The sequence below is a fragment of the Equus przewalskii genome, chromosome 16 (assembly GCF_037783145.1).
Source record: "Equus przewalskii isolate Varuska chromosome 16, EquPr2, whole genome shotgun sequence".
Lineage (NCBI taxonomy): Eukaryota > Metazoa > Chordata > Mammalia > Perissodactyla > Equidae > Equus > Equus przewalskii.
In genome coordinates this window covers 16,842,036-16,864,059 of record NC_091846.1, presented here as the reverse complement: position 1 = coordinate 16,864,059, position 22,024 = coordinate 16,842,036, and the positions used below count along the sequence as shown (strand labels likewise).

At 35.8% G+C, this 22,024-nt stretch overlaps 1 protein-coding gene and 1 long non-coding RNA gene across 4 annotated transcripts in view; one reads left to right on the top strand and one right to left on the bottom strand.

Moving 5' to 3' along the window:
- Nucleotides 1-6,158: 6,158 nt before the first annotated feature.
- On the bottom strand, nucleotides 6,159-20,617 carry UFM1 (ubiquitin fold modifier 1). Its single transcript, XM_070578092.1, has 6 exons — nucleotides 20,190-20,617; nucleotides 20,056-20,112; nucleotides 15,502-15,559; nucleotides 11,213-11,252; nucleotides 9,720-9,752; nucleotides 6,159-8,298 (listed from the first exon to the last, which is right to left on the bottom strand). Coding segments are annotated over exons 1-6 (258 nt in total). The 5' UTR covers nucleotides 20,192-20,617; the 3' UTR covers nucleotides 6,159-8,230.
- LOC139076327 (uncharacterized) overlaps nucleotides 20,546-22,024 on the top strand; it is a 100,523-nt gene continuing 99,044 nt past the window's right edge. For 2 of the 3 annotated variants that reach the window (XR_011527786.1, XR_011527787.1), the window contains exon 1: nucleotides 20,549-20,686. This is a non-coding gene — a long non-coding RNA (uncharacterized lncRNA). Of the gene's footprint in view, nucleotides 20,687-22,024 lie in introns of all 3 variants that reach the window. The other variant, XR_011527788.1, reaches the window with a different exon arrangement.

Here is a 22,024-nt window from a genome sequence, read left to right as displayed (position 1 = left end):
CCCACCAGGAAATGGATGGTTGGGAGAGGTTAAAGTGAAATATGGGGATAAATGATGCATTTCATTTTCCCTTCTATTCTAATTTATTCAATTGACTTTTTAAAAAATATGGAGCTTTATTCACAGACTTTTTATTGGATTCATGAATTATAATTACACTTTCAAAGATTTTTTTTAGGACACATTTTGTAATTCATATTTCACCTATAGCCTTATCTAGAAAGCTGCCACTGATACGTGGCCTGTTTTAAGCTGCGTTGTGTCCCCCCTGCAAAAAAAAGATATATTGGAATCTTAACTTCTAGTGTGTCAGAAGGTAACCCTATTTGGAAATTAGGTCCCTGCAGATGTAATTAGTTTAGTTAAGATGAAGTCATTAGTGTGGGTCCCATTCCAATATAACCGGTATCCTTATAAAAAGAGAAAATTGGAACAAAGAGACAGATATTATAGGGGGAAGAAGATGTGAACAGAGACAGAGAAAAGACCACCATCCATAAGCCAAGGAGAGAGGCTTGGAATAGATCTTTCCTTTACAGTCATCAGAAGAACAAAGCTTGCTGATGCCTTGATTTCAGACTTCTAGGCTCCAGAATTGTGAGATGATAAATTTCTGTTGTGAAAGCCACTCAGCTTCTGACACTTTTTTACAGCAGCCTTAGCAAACTAATACATAGGCTTACAGTTTAAAATTGATATGTCTATCTTTAGATATTATATTGTTTCATTGATATTGATTTTGACACTCTAGATATTTATTATAAGAACAATTTCAGTTGAAAAATTAATTCTAAGACACTGTCATTCTACTGATAGCTTATTTTCAGTGAAGTTCCTAAAAGCATAATTATTTTCCAGCATCTGTATCTGTCCTTACTGACATCACCCTATACTATATTCAGCCTATTTAAGCATCTTCCTAATGCGTTTTTTTAGTTCCCACCAGGAGGCATTGAACAGATCAGGCGCCGGACTTCCAATTTCCTCCTGCTTTTTAGCTGGGACAGCAATTGTGCCAAATTAAATTTCTGATTTCTGAGCACCCCCGAGACACACCTACACCAATTTACCTATCTCTCTTGCCACCTCATACCCCAAAATGCCCACTATGCCTTGACCATTCTATTACCCATGAGATTCTTGATTCTTGATCAGCCTTTCCATTTAGAATTTTTAGTTCCATCTTCATTCCTGAATTCTAAGCTCTACCTGTTTTTGTCCCTTTCCTTTGGTTACTACCCTGCTTCTTGGCCTTGCCTTTTTTGTTTTACTTAACGGTTTCTCTATTTCCAGATTCATTGACCTTGGCCTCATGGATCCTGTCCTTTTTATCAGACATTGTTTGAGTTGTCCAATGTAGATATTGTAGGATCTACAATGTAGGATAAAGTTTTGTGAGTAGGAAGCAGTAATGGGGGTTTGTCAGGCCTTAAACAAAGGACAATAACAGCCAATGAGACCAACAAAAGATGGCTCAAGTAATTAGAAACTGCCGCCCACAAGCCCTGCTCCCCGAGCCTCAGGAGCATGAACTTTTAACTCCAAAGGGCAGTGAACAGGTCTAATTCCTCTTTGTACTCTTGGTAAATAAATGCCTGAATAAACGAATGAAAGAGTTTCAGAACAGATAGATAGGAGAAGCAGCATGAAGGAACGTGGATGGAACTATAGAGGCTTCTATTCATGTCACTCCACTTTCTCACTGGCTTTAAGATATATGGAAGGGTTGGAGAATAGGTCAGGAGGAATAAGGAAGTAGGATGCAGAGAGAGAGAGGCAAGAGGTGGCACAATGGGAAGTACCAGCTTTCTGCGTTTTGAACTAGGCTAACTTACCAGGGTCCCAATCAGAGAGGCTGTATATTGCATCTGCTAAGAGTGCATGCCCTGGGGCTTCCTAGATAGGGTTTGAGTTATATCTTTGCTGAATATTAGCTGTGTAACCTCAGGAAAATTACCAAATCTTTTTGAAAGTTCCAACTTCTTAAAGTATGATAAAAAATTATTATTGACCTCATAGACTATAATGAAGATTAAATAAGAATGTAAAACATAGATCATAGTGCCTGATCCTTGCAGGACATTTGGTCCTATCCAAAACATTCATAAGACATTTGGTCCATGCCAAAAGGTCCTTGAAATCTGGTTCTGTCCAAAATGTCCACGAGCATATTTGGTCCATGCCAAATGGTTTTGAACAGGAGCAAATATCAAAACTTTTTGGTGTGGACCAAACATCTCCATGGGTGTTCTGGACAGGACCAAATGGTCCTGCAAATATCAAAGACCTTTTGGTGTGGATCAAATGTCTCTATGGGTGTTTTGGACAGGACCAAATATCAAGGACTTTTTGGCATGGACCAAATGTCTTGCGGATGTTTTGGATAGGACCAAATGTCAGCTATCATGCCTAATACATAGTAAAAGCTCAATAAATATTAGTTGCCCATGTGCGCTATTTTTTTCAGGAAGAAAGAAGCTAATAGTGATTATTTCTTTAGAAGACTTTCCCTTTAAGGTTCAAAGTGCCAGATGTATCCCACCCACATACCAAGAAAACAAACAAAAAATAATTCACTAATTCAAAAAATTTTCTTAAGCATCTTCTAACACTATGTCAAAACTGAGAATGTTGAATAAAACTATCTAGCAGATAACACAAATTTATGGCAGAAGTCACAAAGGATTAAGACCTCTGTGACTCACTCTATTCATTGTCTCTTAAATTTCATTCCTACATAATTTGCACACCTAAGGATAATTCAAAAAGCCCTAATCTGTTCATATGTTTATCAAGAAAATCAGAGAAGCTAGCATCTCCACTTAAGACGTCAAAATGTTTGTGGTACTGACAACAAATATCACATACAAGTTATTTCTAAAACAGCTCATCAGTTGTAAATTGTGCATTTAAGAATTAATTTATTAAATCTACAGTGTTACTCAGCCAAACAAATATTGACATGATGTATCATCACAATATGCTCTCAATAACAGCTTTTACATTGCTAACAAGTTTTGCCAGAAAATCAGAGATTTACGCCAAAAACTGCTCTCTGCATTTGTCTGCCAACCTTGGCCAGGGTTTTGCATCCAGTGACAAAATTACCACAACATCCTCAATATAGCAAAGCAGATAATAGAGCCATAAAGCTACTTTTCAAATGTTCACAAATCTGTTGTTATAAATGTATATATATATTCACTAAAAGAGAGTTTATAAGTGTGTTTATGTAGATTATTGAATGTTAACATTTTCAAGCAAAGAGAGATCATAGAAATGTTTAATAGCAAGCTGAGGCCCCTTCCAGAAGTGTCTTTCTTCATTTTGGAAATATACGTCAACGTAATTCTAGGAAAATAATGGCAAATGTGATTTGAGGGAGTACTTTATAACCATATAGATCTACCTAGAGACAATCTCATTCTAACTTTGGACACATTAACTCAAATCTTGGCTTTCTTAAGAGTAAAGAAATTAAGACTGGTATTTTGTAGATAAATTAAGGAGTAAAGAGATAATGTGTGTAAAGCGCCTAGCACCATGCCCAGCACGTTAAAAAAAGGGTTTGATGCACATCTGCACTTAATTACTCCTTTAGAAGATTTTGCTGGTTTTGAAATGTATACATTTTGGAGAGCCCAAGAAAAGAGAATCAGTCTTAATCATATTTCATCTCCAGTATTTAGCAATGTCCATGATACAGATAATAAATATATATTTGCTAAAAAATGAGAGAATATTTGGCACTTTTAAGAGTGATCAATTCATTTCTGAGATAGAGTGAATTCCCTGCTACAAGAAATGGTGAGGAGTCTGAGTATATTGGTTAATCAAATATTTTGGTTAAAGAAGTTATTAAGTATGAGCCAAAAATAGTTGCAATTTTCAAAGTTTCCCTTCTTTCTTTTATGTAGTCTTTCAAAGTATTTATTATCTACTATGAGGAAGGCAATTTGGAAATCCAGTTTCAGTCATGATCTTATGCTTTTTTAATAAAATTCATAGTTTAAATCAGAGACAAATGTTAGAATTCCATAACTGCTATAATGGGAAAATGTACAAAATGCAATGGTTGTTTAGACAGCTAACATCTAACTCTGCTTGGGAGGAGTGAGGAAATGCTCCACAGCTTTTAAACTTGAAGAATGAGTCCTAGGTTTTCCAGGCAGACAAATGGACAAAGTAAAGGCATAGCAGCATAAGAACATGGCACATCAGAAATATTAAATACTTGTAGCTCAGTGTAGCTGCAGTGTGAATTGGAGAAGGAAACTGTAGGAAAAAGAGTAGTGATAATAGATGACTCTGAACAAAGACCTGTTCATGAAGGACCTCATATGTCATGAAAAGTACAGATTTTTATTCATGATTTTAACTAGCGGAACTACATACTTCCATGTCAAAAAGCTCATTACAAGAGCGTGAAAGAGGAAATGGAGAGACTAGAGACCTTTATAGTAGCATATACAAGAGGATGAGGGCTTTAATTAGACAGTGAAGATGGCTATGAGATGTATTTTGTAAACAGAATCAAGAGAACTTTGTGATTGGTATGCTATGGGAAAAGAAAGGAAAGAATCTAATGAGTTCCAAATATCTGGCTTAGACAATTTGGAGGATGTGCATAATAGATTGGATAGACTGGGCCTTTTGAAAATGTTTATTTCAATTATTGGCTTAAATAGCCTGATTTAAATAATGACATCTATTTCCAGCACTATCAGAGAGTAGTTCCAGAAGTTCTGTACTGGAGGGGCTTATGGGCAACATCTGGTTGGAAGAGCAGGTTACTAGGGGACTAATCTTGTAGCTGCATCTGCAAGATACATAAGATTAAAAAACATCCATTGTCTGATGGGGCTGAGGAATACAGCATAGGGTCATCGTACTGCTCCCACTATGCCACCCTGTGGAGTAGCACCAGAATCATAATTACCTTTATTTGATTGGTTTTTACTCAATGTCCTATAATTTTACCATATTTACACCATGTATTAAAAAGTAGTGCCATTCATAATAATTATACATTCAGTACTCAGAAATGAGAATTTAAGCCTTACACATTTTATATTTTTAAATTTATAATACAGATTTCATATATTGTGGAAAAAAGACACTAAAAAATACTCCCAGTATGATGAGAGTTCCAAAGTCACACAAGCAAATTTCAAATCTCAACCTCTTTAAGCCTCTTCTTCTGTAAACTGCAGACAATAATCTGGCATTGTTATGAAGAATGAGATAAGTGAAAGTATCTGTCAAATTATTTGACACATAGTAGACGTTCAATACGTTTCTTCTGGATGAATTACATACATAAATCATATATATGTGCAACTGCAAATTACATATATAACTACATACATATACACACGTGTCTATATATATGATTCATGTATGTAATTTGCAGTTTTATAAATAGCCTTGGGAACACTAATACCAGTCAGTCAACTCTGAATTGCTCTAATAAAGTATATTAATACCTCCAACTCACAAACATTTCAATGTCCTTAGGTAAAAGACATGGTAGACATTTCTAATATCTTAATTCAGGTAGAGGGGACTTAAATAGGACTGAGTTTTCTTCCAAATAAGAAATTTTAAGAAATATGCAAAAAACTATTGGACTTGAAACACTTTAAAAGGTACCCCCAGTGAGTGAGAGAGATCGTTGGCTAGCATCTTTGGCACTTAGCCAGCTACCAGAGAATCAAGCAGTAGAATGCAGACTTTCCAGGATTCTAGAATATATTCTAGTTACTTTGACCCCTTAGATTTAATTTTGTTAATCTACAAAGTCAAAAAGTTGGCCTTATCATTCTCAAAACCAGCTAAAGAGCAGAAATTACCAGGACTACTTTTGTAAACAGAGATTCTTATGCATCATTCAAGATTTAATGAGTCAGATCTTAAGGAGTTGTTTCCGGAAATCTGAATTTTTAATTTCCTAGGTGACTCTGCTAATCACCCAGGTTTGGGACCAAACAGCCTAGACAATGACATTTTTTTCCTGTAAATGGACTGGTATTAGGAGGTATATACTCATTTTTATGACTATTAATCATCTTTGCCCATTTTTTTTTCTACATTTGTTATACACTGACTCAACAGGTGTTCTGATTAAGAGCATTAATAATAAAGAGCAGACAATACAGTTTATGGTAAAACAAAATGTATTTTCATAAGATATTAATTAGGTATCAATAATGCACTTAAACTACAATACTTCAGAACATTCTGCACAAAGAACTTACAGATCACATTTAGTAACAAAATAGCTAGTTCTTATAAGAAAATGTTTTTAATTTAAGAACGTACTACAATGAAATTTTCAAAACCAAAGAACAAAAATATTAAACAAATTACAGTACAGGTCATCATAAACTTATTTATGTAACACAGCAAGAAGCTTTTGTGCTAGAAATAGAATGGGGGGAATCTAAATTAAACAAAAAACTCAGGGAATGGGTATTCACAAATTTCTGGTTAACTGACAGTTAATATTGTTAAGGACCCGGGGGTCTCTGAGAATCAAATTTTCTTTATAAAAATAAAAACTTTCGAAAACATCAGAAGTATACTCTTCAACCTTAGCAAAGACTTTTTTCCTTTACAATTCAGAATCCTGCTATTTATCTGTCAAATATATGAACAATATCGTGTTAATTTCTTAAACTTAACTACTACTGTCACCCTTCAGATGATGATTCTGTTGCATTTCCTTACAATTTTTTTCCAATGAGCCTAGGGCCTATGATAGGGAAGATACTGAAACAAGATAAAAGTTGATCATAGCGCTATTTCATTCATGAATAATTCAGCAAGTATTTACTGAAAGCCTACTATACTTCCAGGTCTAGAAAGAGCAAGACAAATACAAGGCCTACCTCCACAGAGCCCACCACCTGGAATAGAGCCGGTTGAGCACTGATTCTGAAGCACTACAAGCCTTCATTTCATCTTCCAAGATTTGCATAGATACTGATTCCTCTGTAATGGTAAATACAATCTTCCCTTATGCACATCAGTCTTTGGATTCTCATAAGGGGAACTTTGAAATCTGTATTCTGACAAAGCCTATACTTTTCTTTCTCTACTTGCCTTCCACTCCTTATGACAATGTCAAGTGTTTGGTTTTCCCCTTGAGTTCCCCCCAACATAGCCTCTGCAGTTTCGCCTACCCAGTTGGCATATCTGTGACACTTTGCTTGAGTTTTCTCTTCCCCTTCACTGTTGGCTTGTGTTACTAGAAGCCGGTCATCCCCATCTTTCCTTTCAAGTCATTCATTTGAGTGTCTAATCTTAACACTTCCTTAAATGTTGGGTCTTCAGTAAGTATAATTAATCAGCATTTCCAATTAGCATTTCCTTGAACTTTGTTGTGAACTTCAGATCTTCTTTACAATACTCTCTTCCTGAATGCTATTTAGAAATATTATACTCAAAAAGACAACGGTTTTTGAGGAATCCTGTTTTAAAAGATGTATTAAAAGACACTGGTAAAGGAATGCATAACTCAGCAAAGGATGCTCCGATTTTATTTTCAATCTCACCATTACAAGTATTGAATTCTGCAAGATCATAGATAAAACTCTTTGGTGTGGGATATCAATTTTATACAAAAGGGCTAGATCAAAAAAATCAATTTCTGGCTCTTCGATATTATATTAAAATTTGTATGACTACATAAAGTTTGAAACTTAAAAAATACTAAGTGATAAAAAGTTAAGATAGTTACGTATTCACTGATCTGTCTATATCCTTTACCATAAACAATATATAATTAAGAATTCAACTTTTTTGAGTCTGGAAGTCAGACACTGTCAAGCAAACTGCCACATACCATCCATAATCCTTTTAAATTTTTAACTCAAAGACAAATAGGAAGATTCAGCAAATTTTAATTTTCCAAATGTTCTCAGAAAGAATTATCGGAAGCATCCTCCAGTTACAAAACACAGCTGGATAATCCATTTACCCCGAACGAACTACCTGTTTGTGTTGTGAGGTAGCAATGAAAGACTACGATCTTCTGTGGTGATACCCTCAATGCTTAAGCATTTCCTCTTCACGTGAAGAGTGTGAACAACAAGAAGGGGCGGAGAGTCACCTTTCATTATTTCATCAACAACTGGTGTTTTCATAGTATTTTAAATGACCGATTTCAGTTTTACAACAATACCAATATTTATTTTGAAAGGTAATCCTATGTTCCAAGTAGTGGGTATTAACAACTTCCAACACGATCTCTAGGAATAATTCGCAGTTCTGAACCATGCTTTAGAAAAACATTTCCTATACAAACAAACAAAACAAAGTTAGGTGTTTAAAAAATAACAAGTTAACTTAACATTCCAACAATTACTATATATAACATCAAAGTGGTGTAAAGTAAGTCGGTACAAAAGCTCAAACATCATCAGAACGCAATTCCACACCTTTCAAGGCCTGTTCCTATTCCTCTCACATCTTGACAACCAACCAAACGTCTGAAAATTTTAGCTACGAACGCTAGCCACGAAAACGCTAACAAATACACTCAGCAAATAACAATGTAAATTAATTTAACCACCAATACCTGCTTTAATGCAGAATAAAATACCTAAGCTCAGAAAAAATAATAAATCTAAATAACTCTAAGTGACAGAAGTTTAGAAACCCTGCTCTGTTTTGGCTCAATTGCCTGCTGAAATTTTCTTCATGTGCTATGATACGCACAATTCAACTTTTAAGGGTGTTACAATAGGCAACATGTGAGAATAAGCAGTGACTCGAATTAATACAAACTACTGAACATTTCTAGAGTAAGGAAAAACAAAACCTTTAAATCTAAGTTTAAAGACATCTATATAATAAAATGCCTCATGATTTTCAATGAATAATCTTTTTAATTTAATAAAATTACCCACTTAAAACTACTGATTTAAGTAAAGAAAAATTACAATTTTGAATCCCTCTTCATTTTCTATATGTCTGAATTTCAATCCCAAGGTCTATGAGGACAATATAATTTTGTTATAATACAGAAGCACTTTAGAATACAATACTTTAAACATAACTACTGCTTAAGATTGACATTACATTATATTAAAACATGCTTAATTTCAAAACATTATAACTAGATTATAACCAAAAGGAGTACATCTAAAAAATGTAAAACTATCTGTCAAAAAGTTTGAGATTACTTTTACCCTGCTTGCTTGTTAGGACATCAATAATATAGCACTGTATAATGTTAAGTTTGAACTTCTGAGTGTGGACCAAGTCCCCTGAAATTTAAATGACTGTACTTCTTTAAAATAATAATAATAGCAGCTAGCACTTACTGACCGTTTACTAAGGACCAAGCAAAGTTTTAAGCAGTTTACATGTGCTACGTCACAACTACCTTATGAGGTACATCCAAATCATTATTCCCGTAAGAGTACAATCTTACCTTCAGACATTTTGTTATAGATTTTAATTAAACACCTTTAGTGCTTATTAGTCAGGTTTTCTCTTTCTCATAGCCAAAAGGATACATAACTAATATATATAACGAAACAAATTATTACTTAAACACATAGGTAAAGACTGCTATATGATCCCTAAAAAATAGCTGTTATCCTGGTACAGTCCTAACAAGTCTAATTAGAATAAATTAAATATTCAGTATCAATTGACATATATATATATATATACCCCCACCCACATCTCCATGAATTTCAGATACTCACCAGCAGTCTGTGCAGGATTTATTCCTATTCCATCTAGAAAATAAGTTATAAAATCATTTAAGTTATTTCTAAAGCAAAAATGCCTTCATATTCACAGGAAGAGATTTGCCACTGCTGCGCATACAAGCACAAGCCCAGTGATTTAAATCCAAGAACGTGAATGACAGCTTTTCAGGTAAGTTATCTGTTGAAACCTGTTACTATCACAAATTTACACATATTGCTGGATTAGACAAGAACATCTGTCAATGCCATGATCCTAGCAAGTTCTACAGAAGGTAGTTTTTTATTCTTATGTCACACAGTGAAAAACAAAGCCAAAAGCACCTTAGCTACCTCATTAATCATTTACATATTGCCCTCAGGCATAAACCCTTAAGGCCCAGAGAGCCCAAAGTCATTTAATTCAAGTCCCACTGACACTTGATAAAAGTTTACAAAGCACTTTCCTAAGAGCTATTCATTTGTGAATCTAATACATTTTAGAAGATAAGCTAGCTTTCTTCTAAATAAACACTTTAATGTGACAGCATGCAAAATGTTTTAGAAGGAGAAATTCTGTTATATCTCAACTAAATCATGCTACTGCACATTAAACCCATCTTCCCTTCCTCTATCCAAACTGCACATGAAACCACTTACAGCACCCATAAATACGACTTTTGTATTTTTTTTGTAAAATATTGGCCCTGAGCTAACATCTGTTGCCAGTCGTCTTCTTTTTTTTCTTTCTTTTTCCCAAAGCCCCTCAGTACATAGTTGTATATTCTAGTTGTAGGTCCTTCTACTTATGCTATGTGGAAGGCCACCTCAGCATGGCTTGATGAGCTGTGCAAGGTCCGCACACAGAATCCGAACTGGTAAAACCCTGGGCCGCCAAAGCGGAGTGTGCAAACTTAACCACTTGGCCAAGGGGCTGGCCCCTGACTTTGTATTCTTGAAAGATGGTTATGCCCTCCCTTCAATCTTTAGTCCTCATCTTATTTCAGTATTTTCTCATAGGGCTGATTCCATAAAACTCAATCATTAGCAGTACTCTAATATATTCAGAATTTAAATTATATATCTAACTGAATAAAATCCCCATTATTTCAAGTCTCATAAGAAATAGTTTTCCATCAGGAAAGTAATAACAAAGTATAGTAAAGGTACATTTTTGCTTAATTTCCTGTATTCTAAAAGCATTTACAATTACTAAAATAAATAAATAAATAAATAAAATTTTGTTAAATAAAGTTAAAAGTTATTTTCAGTAATAATGTAGCATGAAGTGATAAGAACACAAGATATTATAAAGTGCTAAAATACCAAAAGTATAAAGAAACTGAAAAGAGCTAATTATGGACAATAACTTTGACTTAGTGATTACAATTATGTATATCATTTATGTTGAAATAAATTCTGGGCTTTTCTATTTGTCAATTTTAATTCATCTGATTTTTTTAAGACAATTTCTATAGCTCTGAGGTAATAGTTTTAAAATGAATTCTTACCATTGGTAATAATTGCACTTGTTGCTGCAGGAACTTTAAACTAAAGGAGAGGAAAAAAAAATTACATATATAAACTCTATAAAAGATGGTTAGCAAGGATGAGGTAAATGTAAATAATTCTAAAATGGGATTTATCTTTTAGGATAAGTAATGTCACCAAAGAAAGTGCTGCAATTTGCTTTATTCCTAAAGAACAACACTGTTTCCTAAATACTGTGTTTCACTGTAGCTAGGACACCATGGATTGTAAAATGCACCTTATTTTATGTACTACAAAAAGAAAAACACTGTCAATGAATTTATGATCCAATCAATGATTACTCTTTCAGACTTAGACTTTTATCTTATATAACTTTCTTGCATAAGCAAAAATAAAAGCAAAGCAATTGCTTAGAACTTTCTAAAACTTCTTTGTAGAAATAGTAAGCTTAAACAAATGCTCTCTTATGTTTAATGGGAGGCCAATGAAGGCTCATATTCCTTCCTCAAATTCTTTAATGAATTGCTAACTTAAATCTCATGAGATTGCAGTACTAGTCTAATTATGCCACGAGGAAATAATAACCCCTAAGTTCAAGTAGGTGGGGTGATGACAACTAGACATTATGTGACTGCCAGATGGCCAACAGTGATAGTAAGACCCCCCTGATCTACTTTCAGAGATGTCGTAAAAAGATGTGTTTTCTGAATTAATTAAATGTAGTATGGAACTTATTGGTAGCTAAAAGGTAGAATTCTCCTCTTAATGCTCTAGAGACGAGCAGTTGTCAAAGTGTGGTCATGTCCTCACAGTTCATTCACTTATCCAATGAAGACTTATTAAACACTTCTATGCTATGGACTAGTTTTAGAGATACATAGTTGATTTTTGTGATCAAATAAGTTTGGAAAATACTAAGTTAAACTAGTATTCTTTGCAAAATCCTTTAATATGCTGCTACTTTAGTTTATTTAACTCCAAGAAGGAAATAGTGAATGAAGTGTTTCCCATCATTTTTGGTCACTGATCTCAGTTTTTCATTGATTTTTTTTCCCAATGGTTCTAGTGGTCTGGAAAATGCTGCTCTAGGTATTTATAATGGTGACATATGCATAGTTAAGAAAAACAACTAAAGGCTTATTTTATTTATGAATTGAAGAATCAAGTTTTAAAATAAGAACTACGCATAAGAACAATTACCTGTTATAGGATTACGTACCTAATAAACAGATACTTATACTGTCTATATGATATATTCTTAATCGTAAATGTCCTTTTAAAGACTTAAAAATTTTAAACAAATCTAATTTAAAATAACATCAAAATGTACTTTAATAAATACATTTTAAAATACCTCAACAATGATTTGTAAAGGTTGTAATACTTAATAAAACTTTGACTAAATACCCAAATTAATTATAGGACATCTCAGATTTCCAAAACTTGTATATTACAAAGTTTCTAGTTACCCTACTGAGTGTCTTATTCTTAGATTATGTCCATTTTAAGATAAGTTATGCACTTTCTTAGTCACACCCATAGAGTGGCAACATATTTTATGCGCATTAAAAATCAACAGCAACTGCTCACACAACTTTTTCCTTTTCCAGGACGCAGAAGCAATGGTTAAGCTGCAATTTGGGGAAGCCTCACTAGGGATGCAAAATACAGTAACTACTACTTTTAGCCTATACCACCGACAAGTTTTCTCCTGGATGCAGTGTATTTTATGCTCCTCAGTTTTCATTTATTTTCTTTCTCAGATCCCATAAGTCTTATAATTTAGGATGTTAAGAGGCTCTTCTCAGGCTCTGACAACTCACTACTTAGTTAAATTAATTCCCAGTCACGTGTTGGGGAATTTTATTATTTTTTTATTAAGAGAATTTTACTAGAGATGTAAATCCACAGACTCTCGGTTTGTCAAGTTAACTCTTGTTCTCACTGGAAGACTCTACAACGTCATCTTGTGAAAGGTCTTCCTACTGTTCCCTGAAAGTCATAATATTTCTAAATGTGTAACATCCATGATTTATAATAGTTAGAAGCTACATTAAAACTTTAATCAATATATGTGGTTGTCAGGAAAATACTAAGTTGAAAAGACATTTGCAGACCTATGTTCACTGCAAAATCATTCACTATAGGCAAGACCTGGAAACAACTTAAGCACCCATCAACGGATAAATGGATAAAGAAGATATGGTATATGCACACAATGGAATACTACTCAGCCATTAAAAAAAAGATGAAATCTTGCCATTTGTGACACTGTGGATGGACTTTGAGGGTACTATGCTAAGTGAAATAAGTCAGACAGAGAAAGTAAAAAACCTATGATTTCACTCACAAGTGGAAGGTAAAAACAGGAACAAACAAAATACACACATACAGAGATTAGACTGGTGGTTACCGGAGGGGAGTGGGGGAGGGATGAGGGCAAAAGGGAGAAAGGGCACATCTATATGGTGACGTGTGGTAGTCTTTGGGTGGTGAACATGATGTAGTCTACACAGAAATCGAAATATAATGAAGAACGCCTGAAATTTATATGATGTTATAAACCCATGTTACCTCAATAAATATATATACATATGCGGCCGTGTGAAGTTTATTTTTTATTGCATGTCTGTTATGATTTTTTATACTTTCACTAGAAGACCAACATCACAACAATGCCTTCACCTTATAAAAGACACTATAACTACAAAATATAATAATAAATATGTACTTCATAAATTGGAATTTGTTGGATCTGCTAGGCTCCAGACCAGCAACATTTCTTGCAAGTGATTTGTGCAGCAAAAAAGCAACGATGCTGCTGTATTAGGATTTGTTTCCCATCTTTTTATTTTTCCTTTCTGCATGAAGAAAGGATCAAAATTGACTACAAAACAAACACTAGTACTTTTCAGTTTAATTCTGAATGAGTGGTAAATGGTGTCATTGGTCCCTGATAGAAGTTTATGAGGAGCTGTGAGCACCAATGGGTTGGCAGATTTTCCATTAATCACTAAGTACAGGGCAGGATTAGGGCTTAAATTGGCTTGTTATTTATTTAGTTACTAAAATTATTTTTCTGGGACTATAAACTTTTCTGAAGATACTGAACCAAAATATTTGGATTTGGATCACTCTGTACCTCTACAGCACTTTTAACTCCACAAAATTTCAGTAAATGCTATTATATTTTTGTTCAAAATAACTTCTTCAGATATGGGCAGGCATTAACTACTTCCACTCTATAGATTAAGAAATTTGAGGAAGAGAAAAATTGAGAGGCTTGCCCATGTCACATAGATAAGTAATGACACAATTAAAATAGGAACCTTAAGTCTCCCAGGTCACATTTTGGTGCCATTTCTACCAGACCAGTCTACTCTTCCAACTGTGATGTCCAAAGAGTCGCATTATAGATGCTTCAGATGACAATTTTGGATGGAAAAATTTTATTTCTTAAAAACAGAAAACCCAAATATGTTTTAAAAAACTAGATACTTTTAGAGCCAGCCCTGAAAGCCTAGTGGTTAAAGTTTGGCACGGTCCGTTTAGGCAGCCTAGGTTTTGTTCTAGAGCACAGGACCACACTACTCATCTGTCAGTAGCCATGCTGTGGCGGTGGCTCACATAGGAGAACTAGAAGGACTTACAACCAGAATATGCAACTATGTACTGGAGCTTTGGGGAGGAAAAAAAAAGAGAGGAAGATTGGCAATAGATGGTAGATCAGGGCAAATCTTTCCCAGCATAAAACAAAAAACAAACTACAGACTCAAACTTGACTGCTAGTTCTTTGCCACTAAATAAGTTATCAAGTCTAATCAATTCTACCCAGAGTGTATAATTTTCTGCTATCTCCTCCTCTCCATTTCTTAAAAAAACCCTACTTTTAAAAACAAAAAATTTTACTGACAGTCCATATGCTCACACAGAAAATTTTAAAAATATGCTAAGGATATAAAAAAATTGTAATTCTAGAACCAAAACTAGTAAAAATATGAGTATACAGACTACAGTGTGATATAACGTTGCTGTTTAAAACAATTTCCATATCATTTTCAATTTCAATAAAATTTTCCCTGTACTTGTCAATGGTTGCATTAAATAGATGTGTCAATTTGTTTAACTCATTCTTCTTATATAAGTCAGTCTTGATTTCATTCTACTTTATCTGTAAGGCTTAACTTTGACAGCATAAATCTATCAATTTATAGATCAAATTAGGGTCAAATTGCATGCAAAATTTAAACAGTTTTGAGATACACTGCCATACTATATCCATAGAGGTTGTTCCCATTTCTATACTTACTTCTTCTGCTGCAAACTTTAAGACTGCTGTGAAAGGGGTACTTTCGGGAACGCTGAGTCTGCAAGAGGAATTAAAAAGAATTTTGTTAAAAGCTGATTTTTTTTTGAAGCATTTGTTCTTTGTTTCCGCTACTGTAGCAGACGTGGACAAAGCTGTCTTCTGAGTCTGAAGGTTGTCTACTTTGATTGCACACTATGTTCATTAACTCTAAAACAAAAACAAAGCAATTAGCCTCATAGCTGAGAAGGTGCCCATGGCTCCACTTGAAAATTAACAATCTATACAGGTGCAGATTTACATTTTCTTAATACTTTGATACAAACAGCTCTAGCATATATGCTGCAGCTTGTTTCCAGAGATGGATTTCAAAAAGTTGAATCTCTCATTCTTCAGTCTACTTTATCATCTCCAGTCCAAACACCCTTTCACCTGATGCAGGAATGTCATCATTTTCCTTATAAGAAGAGGTTACCTGGGAAGCCTCATCGGATCATAAATTGTTTCATGAACCGTCCTGTGCACGTTTAATAATCAAGTCTAAAATAGTAGATGAGTTGATGAAAATGAATGTGTTTACTACTGCAAAATGTGAAGTCCTTCTCCACCTTTTATATCATCATTACAAAAGGGTTTAAAGCAATCTGAGAAAACATTTTGGAGAGTGATGTGTGATTTTGCTATTGATTTGTACAGTGTCCAGTATATTAAAGATTACTGATAAATGGTCAATCTATAATCTATATGAATTTTACAATTTAAAAACTAAAAAGGAATTGACATTGTATCCTAAGAAAACACATCAAGATGCAGAGATTAAAAAAAGGTAAAATAAAACAATATAATATTCCTAATGTAAAATAAATTACAAGGATTAAAGATAGAAAAAAAATTCTCTTTCAAAGCAGGAAAGAGAAACTGGCAAGCTAACATCTCTCTTTGAAACTTTTCTATTTGTCACCACTGTATTGTTAACATTTTAACACCAACTACCATTATGTAACATTCTCATGTATAGGTCACATTTCTTTACCTACTCTACAGATTGCTGAATATAAAAATCATTACAACTGCCATAGCACATTATAATGACTTTCAGTAAGAGAAATGTAAATAGATTTCTTGGCTACCTTCATTCCAACCCTAAGTACCACTAAAGAACCAAAACGGATGATACCAATTTTTCCCCTTTCTTTCCCCCTTTTTTTTTTGAGAGAATGAAAACAAAATTCTCAAGGATAGCCATTTATTTAAAAAATATCTAATAAGTAGGCAGTGTGATAGTTTACAAAACAGGAAATAGTACTTTTCAAGTATTCCTGCAGTACATTTATAGTTTAGAACCTGAGACTTGTTATAAAACTCTCTCAAGAGGAGAACTTCCAAAACCTTAGGGTTTCAATTCACTTCTGAACTGGAGACTAGAAATGCCCTTGTAACACGTAACTTAATGTCATATCGATATTTATTAAAATAAACTTCTACCTGTATATTAATTTGGTGAGACTGCCCAAAGATAATCCAATAAAACATAAACTAAAAACATATTTTAATGCATGTTCCAAGTGGTAGAAAATTCCAGAGAGACTGGGAGTTACTGTGACTCAAGACTACCTAGATTTGAATTCACTGTGTTTGCCAGCTGCATCACTTTGTAAATTTGGCACCTACATTATACTTGTGTTTTGAAAAAATGGGAACTATCCTGTATATTAAATTTTTAAAGTAAATTATTGGCAAAATTTATTATTACTTTTCTTCTTCTTCCCAAAGCCCCCTAGTACACAGTTGTATATTATAGTTGTAGGTCCTTCTGGCTCTACCGTGTGTGACACTGCCTCAGCATGGCTTGATGAGTGGTGCTAAGTCCGTGCCCAGGATCCAAATCAGTGAAACCCTGAGCCACTGAAGCAGAGCACATGAACTTAACCATTCGGCCATGGGGCTGGTCCCCAAAACTTATTTTTTTAATAAGTATTTCATATAAACAGACCTATGACACAACTCGACAAGTGCTGTTACAAAGAATAAGAACAAAGTTTCTACAGGAAACTAAAAAGGGGTAAGATGACTCCCTAGACAATTACAGAAATTGTCACCGAGGTGAAATTGTGATTATTAAAGAGTGGTGTTTGTCAAGTGGCGCTCATGAGACTACACTCCAAACTCAAAAAAGAACATGTGTAAAAGCAGGGAGGATTAAAGGGTTTGCTTGTCAATTTGGGAACAGGGTGGCTGAAGCTTTGATTAAGTGATGGTGATAGCAAGGAAGGGGAGAGAGATGAGGTAGGAAGTAAGACTGAAATCAGATGGAAAGAGCCAAAGGTGTTTCTAATTCATCCTGTATATAAGAGAATGTTGGACTTGAACATTTCTATAACCTAGTAGCAATACCAATAGCGAATCTATCAGCAAACAAAAACCAAAACAAACAATAAAAACTCTGACATCCCCAGAATAAATTTAGAACTGAAACATCCTTTCTAGAGTTGAACTATTAGTAATGTTAGAAACTCAAAGGAAGTTTCTCTATCACAGTAATGTTTACCTGCTTGACAAGTGAAAAGTGATACTGAAAAGTTAAAGCATGCATTCCCATAAATCTTAAGAGTTGCTTTTACTAGTACCCAAGTACTAGTTACTATTTGCTTTGAATAGGAAACACAGCATAACTATTTTTACACACATGTACATGTGTTATGCATATTTTATACCCACACATACCCATATATAGATTATACACACACTAAACAATAAGTATACCTATTAAACTCCTTCGGTCACTAATATTAACTGAACTGGTACAATGTTCTAGGCAGTCTTATAGATACTTACGCTGTCCCACTCTGTCCTTTCTCCCTCCCTCTTTCTCACTCTTTTTTTCTAGAGCATATTTACACATTGATGAGAATAACCCAGTATGAAGGGAGAAATCAAAGATTTCTCTGATTTTCCATCTCTGGACCCTTATCTACTTTAATCTTGAGAAAATTAAAATAGATGAGATCCAGAGCCGAAGTGGTACAACTGGCTTTTCATAGGAGTAAAGGCATACTCCGTTATAACAGGATGGGAGACAGAAATTATGGGTTTACAGATGTGGTGACGGAAAGAGGAAAGAATTTTCCTCTAATGGCTTGAGAAATGGGGAAAGGAGTTGTAAGACGTCTGAAGAGAAATTTTTAAAAATCCTTTCTGAAAATAAAGAAGAAAACAAGCAAACCTGAGAAATGTAGCAGTCCTGGGTATTATTGAGCACAGTCATGAATTTTACATAAAACCCATCAGCCCAGTTGTGTAATTTTCTCCAGGGACATTCAGCTATGTACAGAGAACACGGGAGTTGACTTCAGAGTTGGTGTTTCACTAAGCAAAACATACTGGGGAGTAGGGGAGACCAGAGTTGAGGGAATCTGCAAGAGAGTGATTGGACCATGGAATTAATCTGGGTAAGGAAATGAGTCCAGGAAGGCATGGGGGAGAGACTAGTGATTGATTCAAAAGCAGTCTGATCGATGAATTAAAAGACACATTGTTACAGAAGAGATATGAGTAAATCAGCTGTAAGAAGAGAACGTGGTTATCCATATGAGAGTGCTTGAAAATTACATTTTAGAGGTCAGAAATTACTGGAGATCTTAAGGTTCTGGGCTGTAACCACGAATACTTGAGACTGAAAAAAGACATTTGGAGATGAAATGATCGAGAGAGCAAAAGGCTACAAGGTTCTGTGGGTCACAGACAGCTAGGTCACTGAGACTGATGACAGCTGGTACAGTTCAGTTAGGTAGACCACAATACTAATCATATAAATTATGCATAAATCCCATTGAAGTCCTGTTCTTTGCTACATTTCTAGCGACTTCCAGCCCCAATAACCTCAATGTTTACCTAAAATCATAAGAAGGTCCAGATGAGTATGTAGTTGGATCAGCGCTGTCATTCAACTGCTAAAGGATAAAAAAAAAAGGCCCCACATGGATAAACTGCCTTATTTCTGCATTTCCCATTCCTACTAGACACTCTGCTATACCCCAACATACGAAGTGTATGATTTGAGGCTCATTTTACTTTATGATGCCTGACTGCTGAGCAACTAACACACACAAATTAGAAGCCTGACAGTAATAAACGTTCAGGTACTTTTGGAATCTGGACTGGGAAGCCTTCCTTTACCTCCTGTGACAGCTGGTCAAAGTGGTGAAAGGCCTTTTGGAAGCAGATGGGGAATGTTTAGGGAGAGCCATGTCTACAGGTCCTCCCGCTCTACTACCCGCCTAATGAGTTCCGAGAAAAGGTCACAGATCAGCAGCAACGTTCCCGTCCCCCACGGCCCCCGGCAGCCCCGTATCAGGGGCAGGCTGACACTTAGAGGACCGGGCACAGGATCTGTCCTCTCGGCCTCGGGTGGGAGAGAGTAGGCTCCAGGAAGAGCGCGGGCGGGGGCGCGGGGAGGAAAGGGATGCAGGCTGCTGATGCGGGGGTTGTACGGAAGGCTTGGACCACCCAGCCCGGTCCTGCCCAGCCCCTAAGACCCACTGCGGCCCAGCTACTCACACTTTGTAAGGGAGGCGCGGGTCCGACGTCAGCGTGATCTTAAAGGAAACCTTCGACCTGAGGAAGAGAGCAGCAGAGAGTTAAGGTCGGGCATCGATGCGGGGAACTGGGGCGGCTGCTAAGCAAACACTCACATGGTGGAGCCGCTCTGAACAGAAAGCCCAGGCCAAGTCCGCGCGGTAGCCCCACTGCCTCCACTGTGCCAGGGACCGCCCCGCCCCACTCAGGTCCACGTCTCCCTCGGCAAACGAAGGACCTACAAAGTTGCTGTTGTCCAAGGTACTGCCTGAAAATCGGCCTCGGGTCCTCATGTTAGGCGGAGCCTCCAAATTACAAATACCTACTGCTCTTCGTTTATATCCCTCAGACGAGAGTATGGATCGCATGGAAAGAATATTTTTCTAACTAAAGATATTTGCTGCAGTGTTTTCAATCAGGCAACACAAGCGGGGGCATAGACAGTGGGCCTCTAGGGCCCAGCTGGCAGATTGGGGCGGAAGTTAAGGTACCGGGCAAGCGGGCGGAGAGCGAGGCGTGGCGAAGGGTGGGCAGTGGGCGGGCTGGAGGCGGACGCTCTGCGAAGTTGCTAAGGCAACCTGCGCGCCAAAAAGCTCCACTGAGGCTCCGGAAGGTATAATCTTCTTCACCCTGCTTTAGTATTACTTTTCTTCTGCCTTTCCAGCAACTCAATCCTGTTATGTCTTAAATTTCTCATATTTTTTTCCTGCACACTTTTCTCTGCAATACTCACGTCTCACTATTCAGTTGCAACAGATGAGAGAATTATGAAGTTGGTTAGACAAGATCCCTGCACGTGAGGAACTTCGGGTCTAGTTGAGAAGAGTAACCCGTTAACAGATTTCAGTAGTTTGTTACGTGGTCTAGTAGGGTTAAACAAGGGCACTAGGTTGCGGATCATCAGCCCACATTTATTCAGTTTAACGACAAACTTTTAATCCTTTCTATGTTCCAAGCCCTGAAGCTAAATGCTGGGATGCCGAGATGAGTGAGACAGCTAAGTGCCTACTCTAGGATCTAACAGTCACAAGTGCTTATAAATTGAAGGAAGAAGAATAAATTTTGTTACAAATCTAAGCATCTGTGTTTGGAAAATAAACATCCTTCTCACAATGTCTGTAATGCCTTTTTAAGAAATATTGCAGTGAATAAACAAAATAAATAGGCACTAAAATGGGGATATCTAGTTAATCTTTAGAATATTATATTTTGTTTTGTTTTTTTTTACATAACAGCCCCATGACATTTATTTTATAACTGGAATTTTGTACCCTGTGACCCCCTTTGCCCATTTTGCCCATGCCCCACCTCTGGCAATCACCAATCTATTCTCAGTATTTATGAGCTTGGCTTTTTTTTTTTTTTAGATTCCACATATAAGTGAGATCATATGGTATTTGTCTTTCTCTTGTCTGACATTTTGCTTAGCACAATGCCCTCAAATTCCGTCCATGTTGTCACAAATGACAAGATTTCATTCTTTTTTATGGCTGAATAATATTCCATTATACATATATACCACATTTTCTTTATTGGATATTATGTTAGATTCTTAAGGAGAGATGGCTAAGAGAAGACTAGGGAAGCAACAGTAGTGGGAATGCTAAAGACCAGTTTCTTCTTTGCCATAACTTTGTAGCAGCCTGCTCTTCTGTGGTCAGATCTCCACACAAAGAGAGTGCTGATTCTGACTGTGGCTCCAACATTCTTGTGACATTCGTTGGCTTCACCTTTAAAAATGTAAGTCTTGCCATATATAGAAAGAGATAGGAGGCAAATGTTGGTTGTTAGATTTGGAGATCAACAGTTATAGCATCAATAGCTGAAACTATGGATTTAGTCAGTGTGATTAGATTTTTGAGAGTAACAATAGGAGAAAACTGATTGTGTCTACCTGGTGTCAAGTAACAATGAAGAGATTAGAGCACATACTTACAGTCTCTATTTCTAA

Excerpts from the sequence above, each read along its gene's own strand:
- UFM1 (XM_070578092.1), bottom strand. Across the intron at positions 9,753-11,212 it reads AAGTGCAATTATTACCAATG|ATGGAATAGGAATAAATCCT; the intron begins GTAAGAATTCAT and ends CTTATTTTCTAG. Across the intron at positions 8,299-9,719 it reads AAATCCTGCACAGACTGCTG|GAAATGTTTTTCTAAAGCAT; the intron begins GTGAGTATCTGA and ends TTGTTTGTATAG.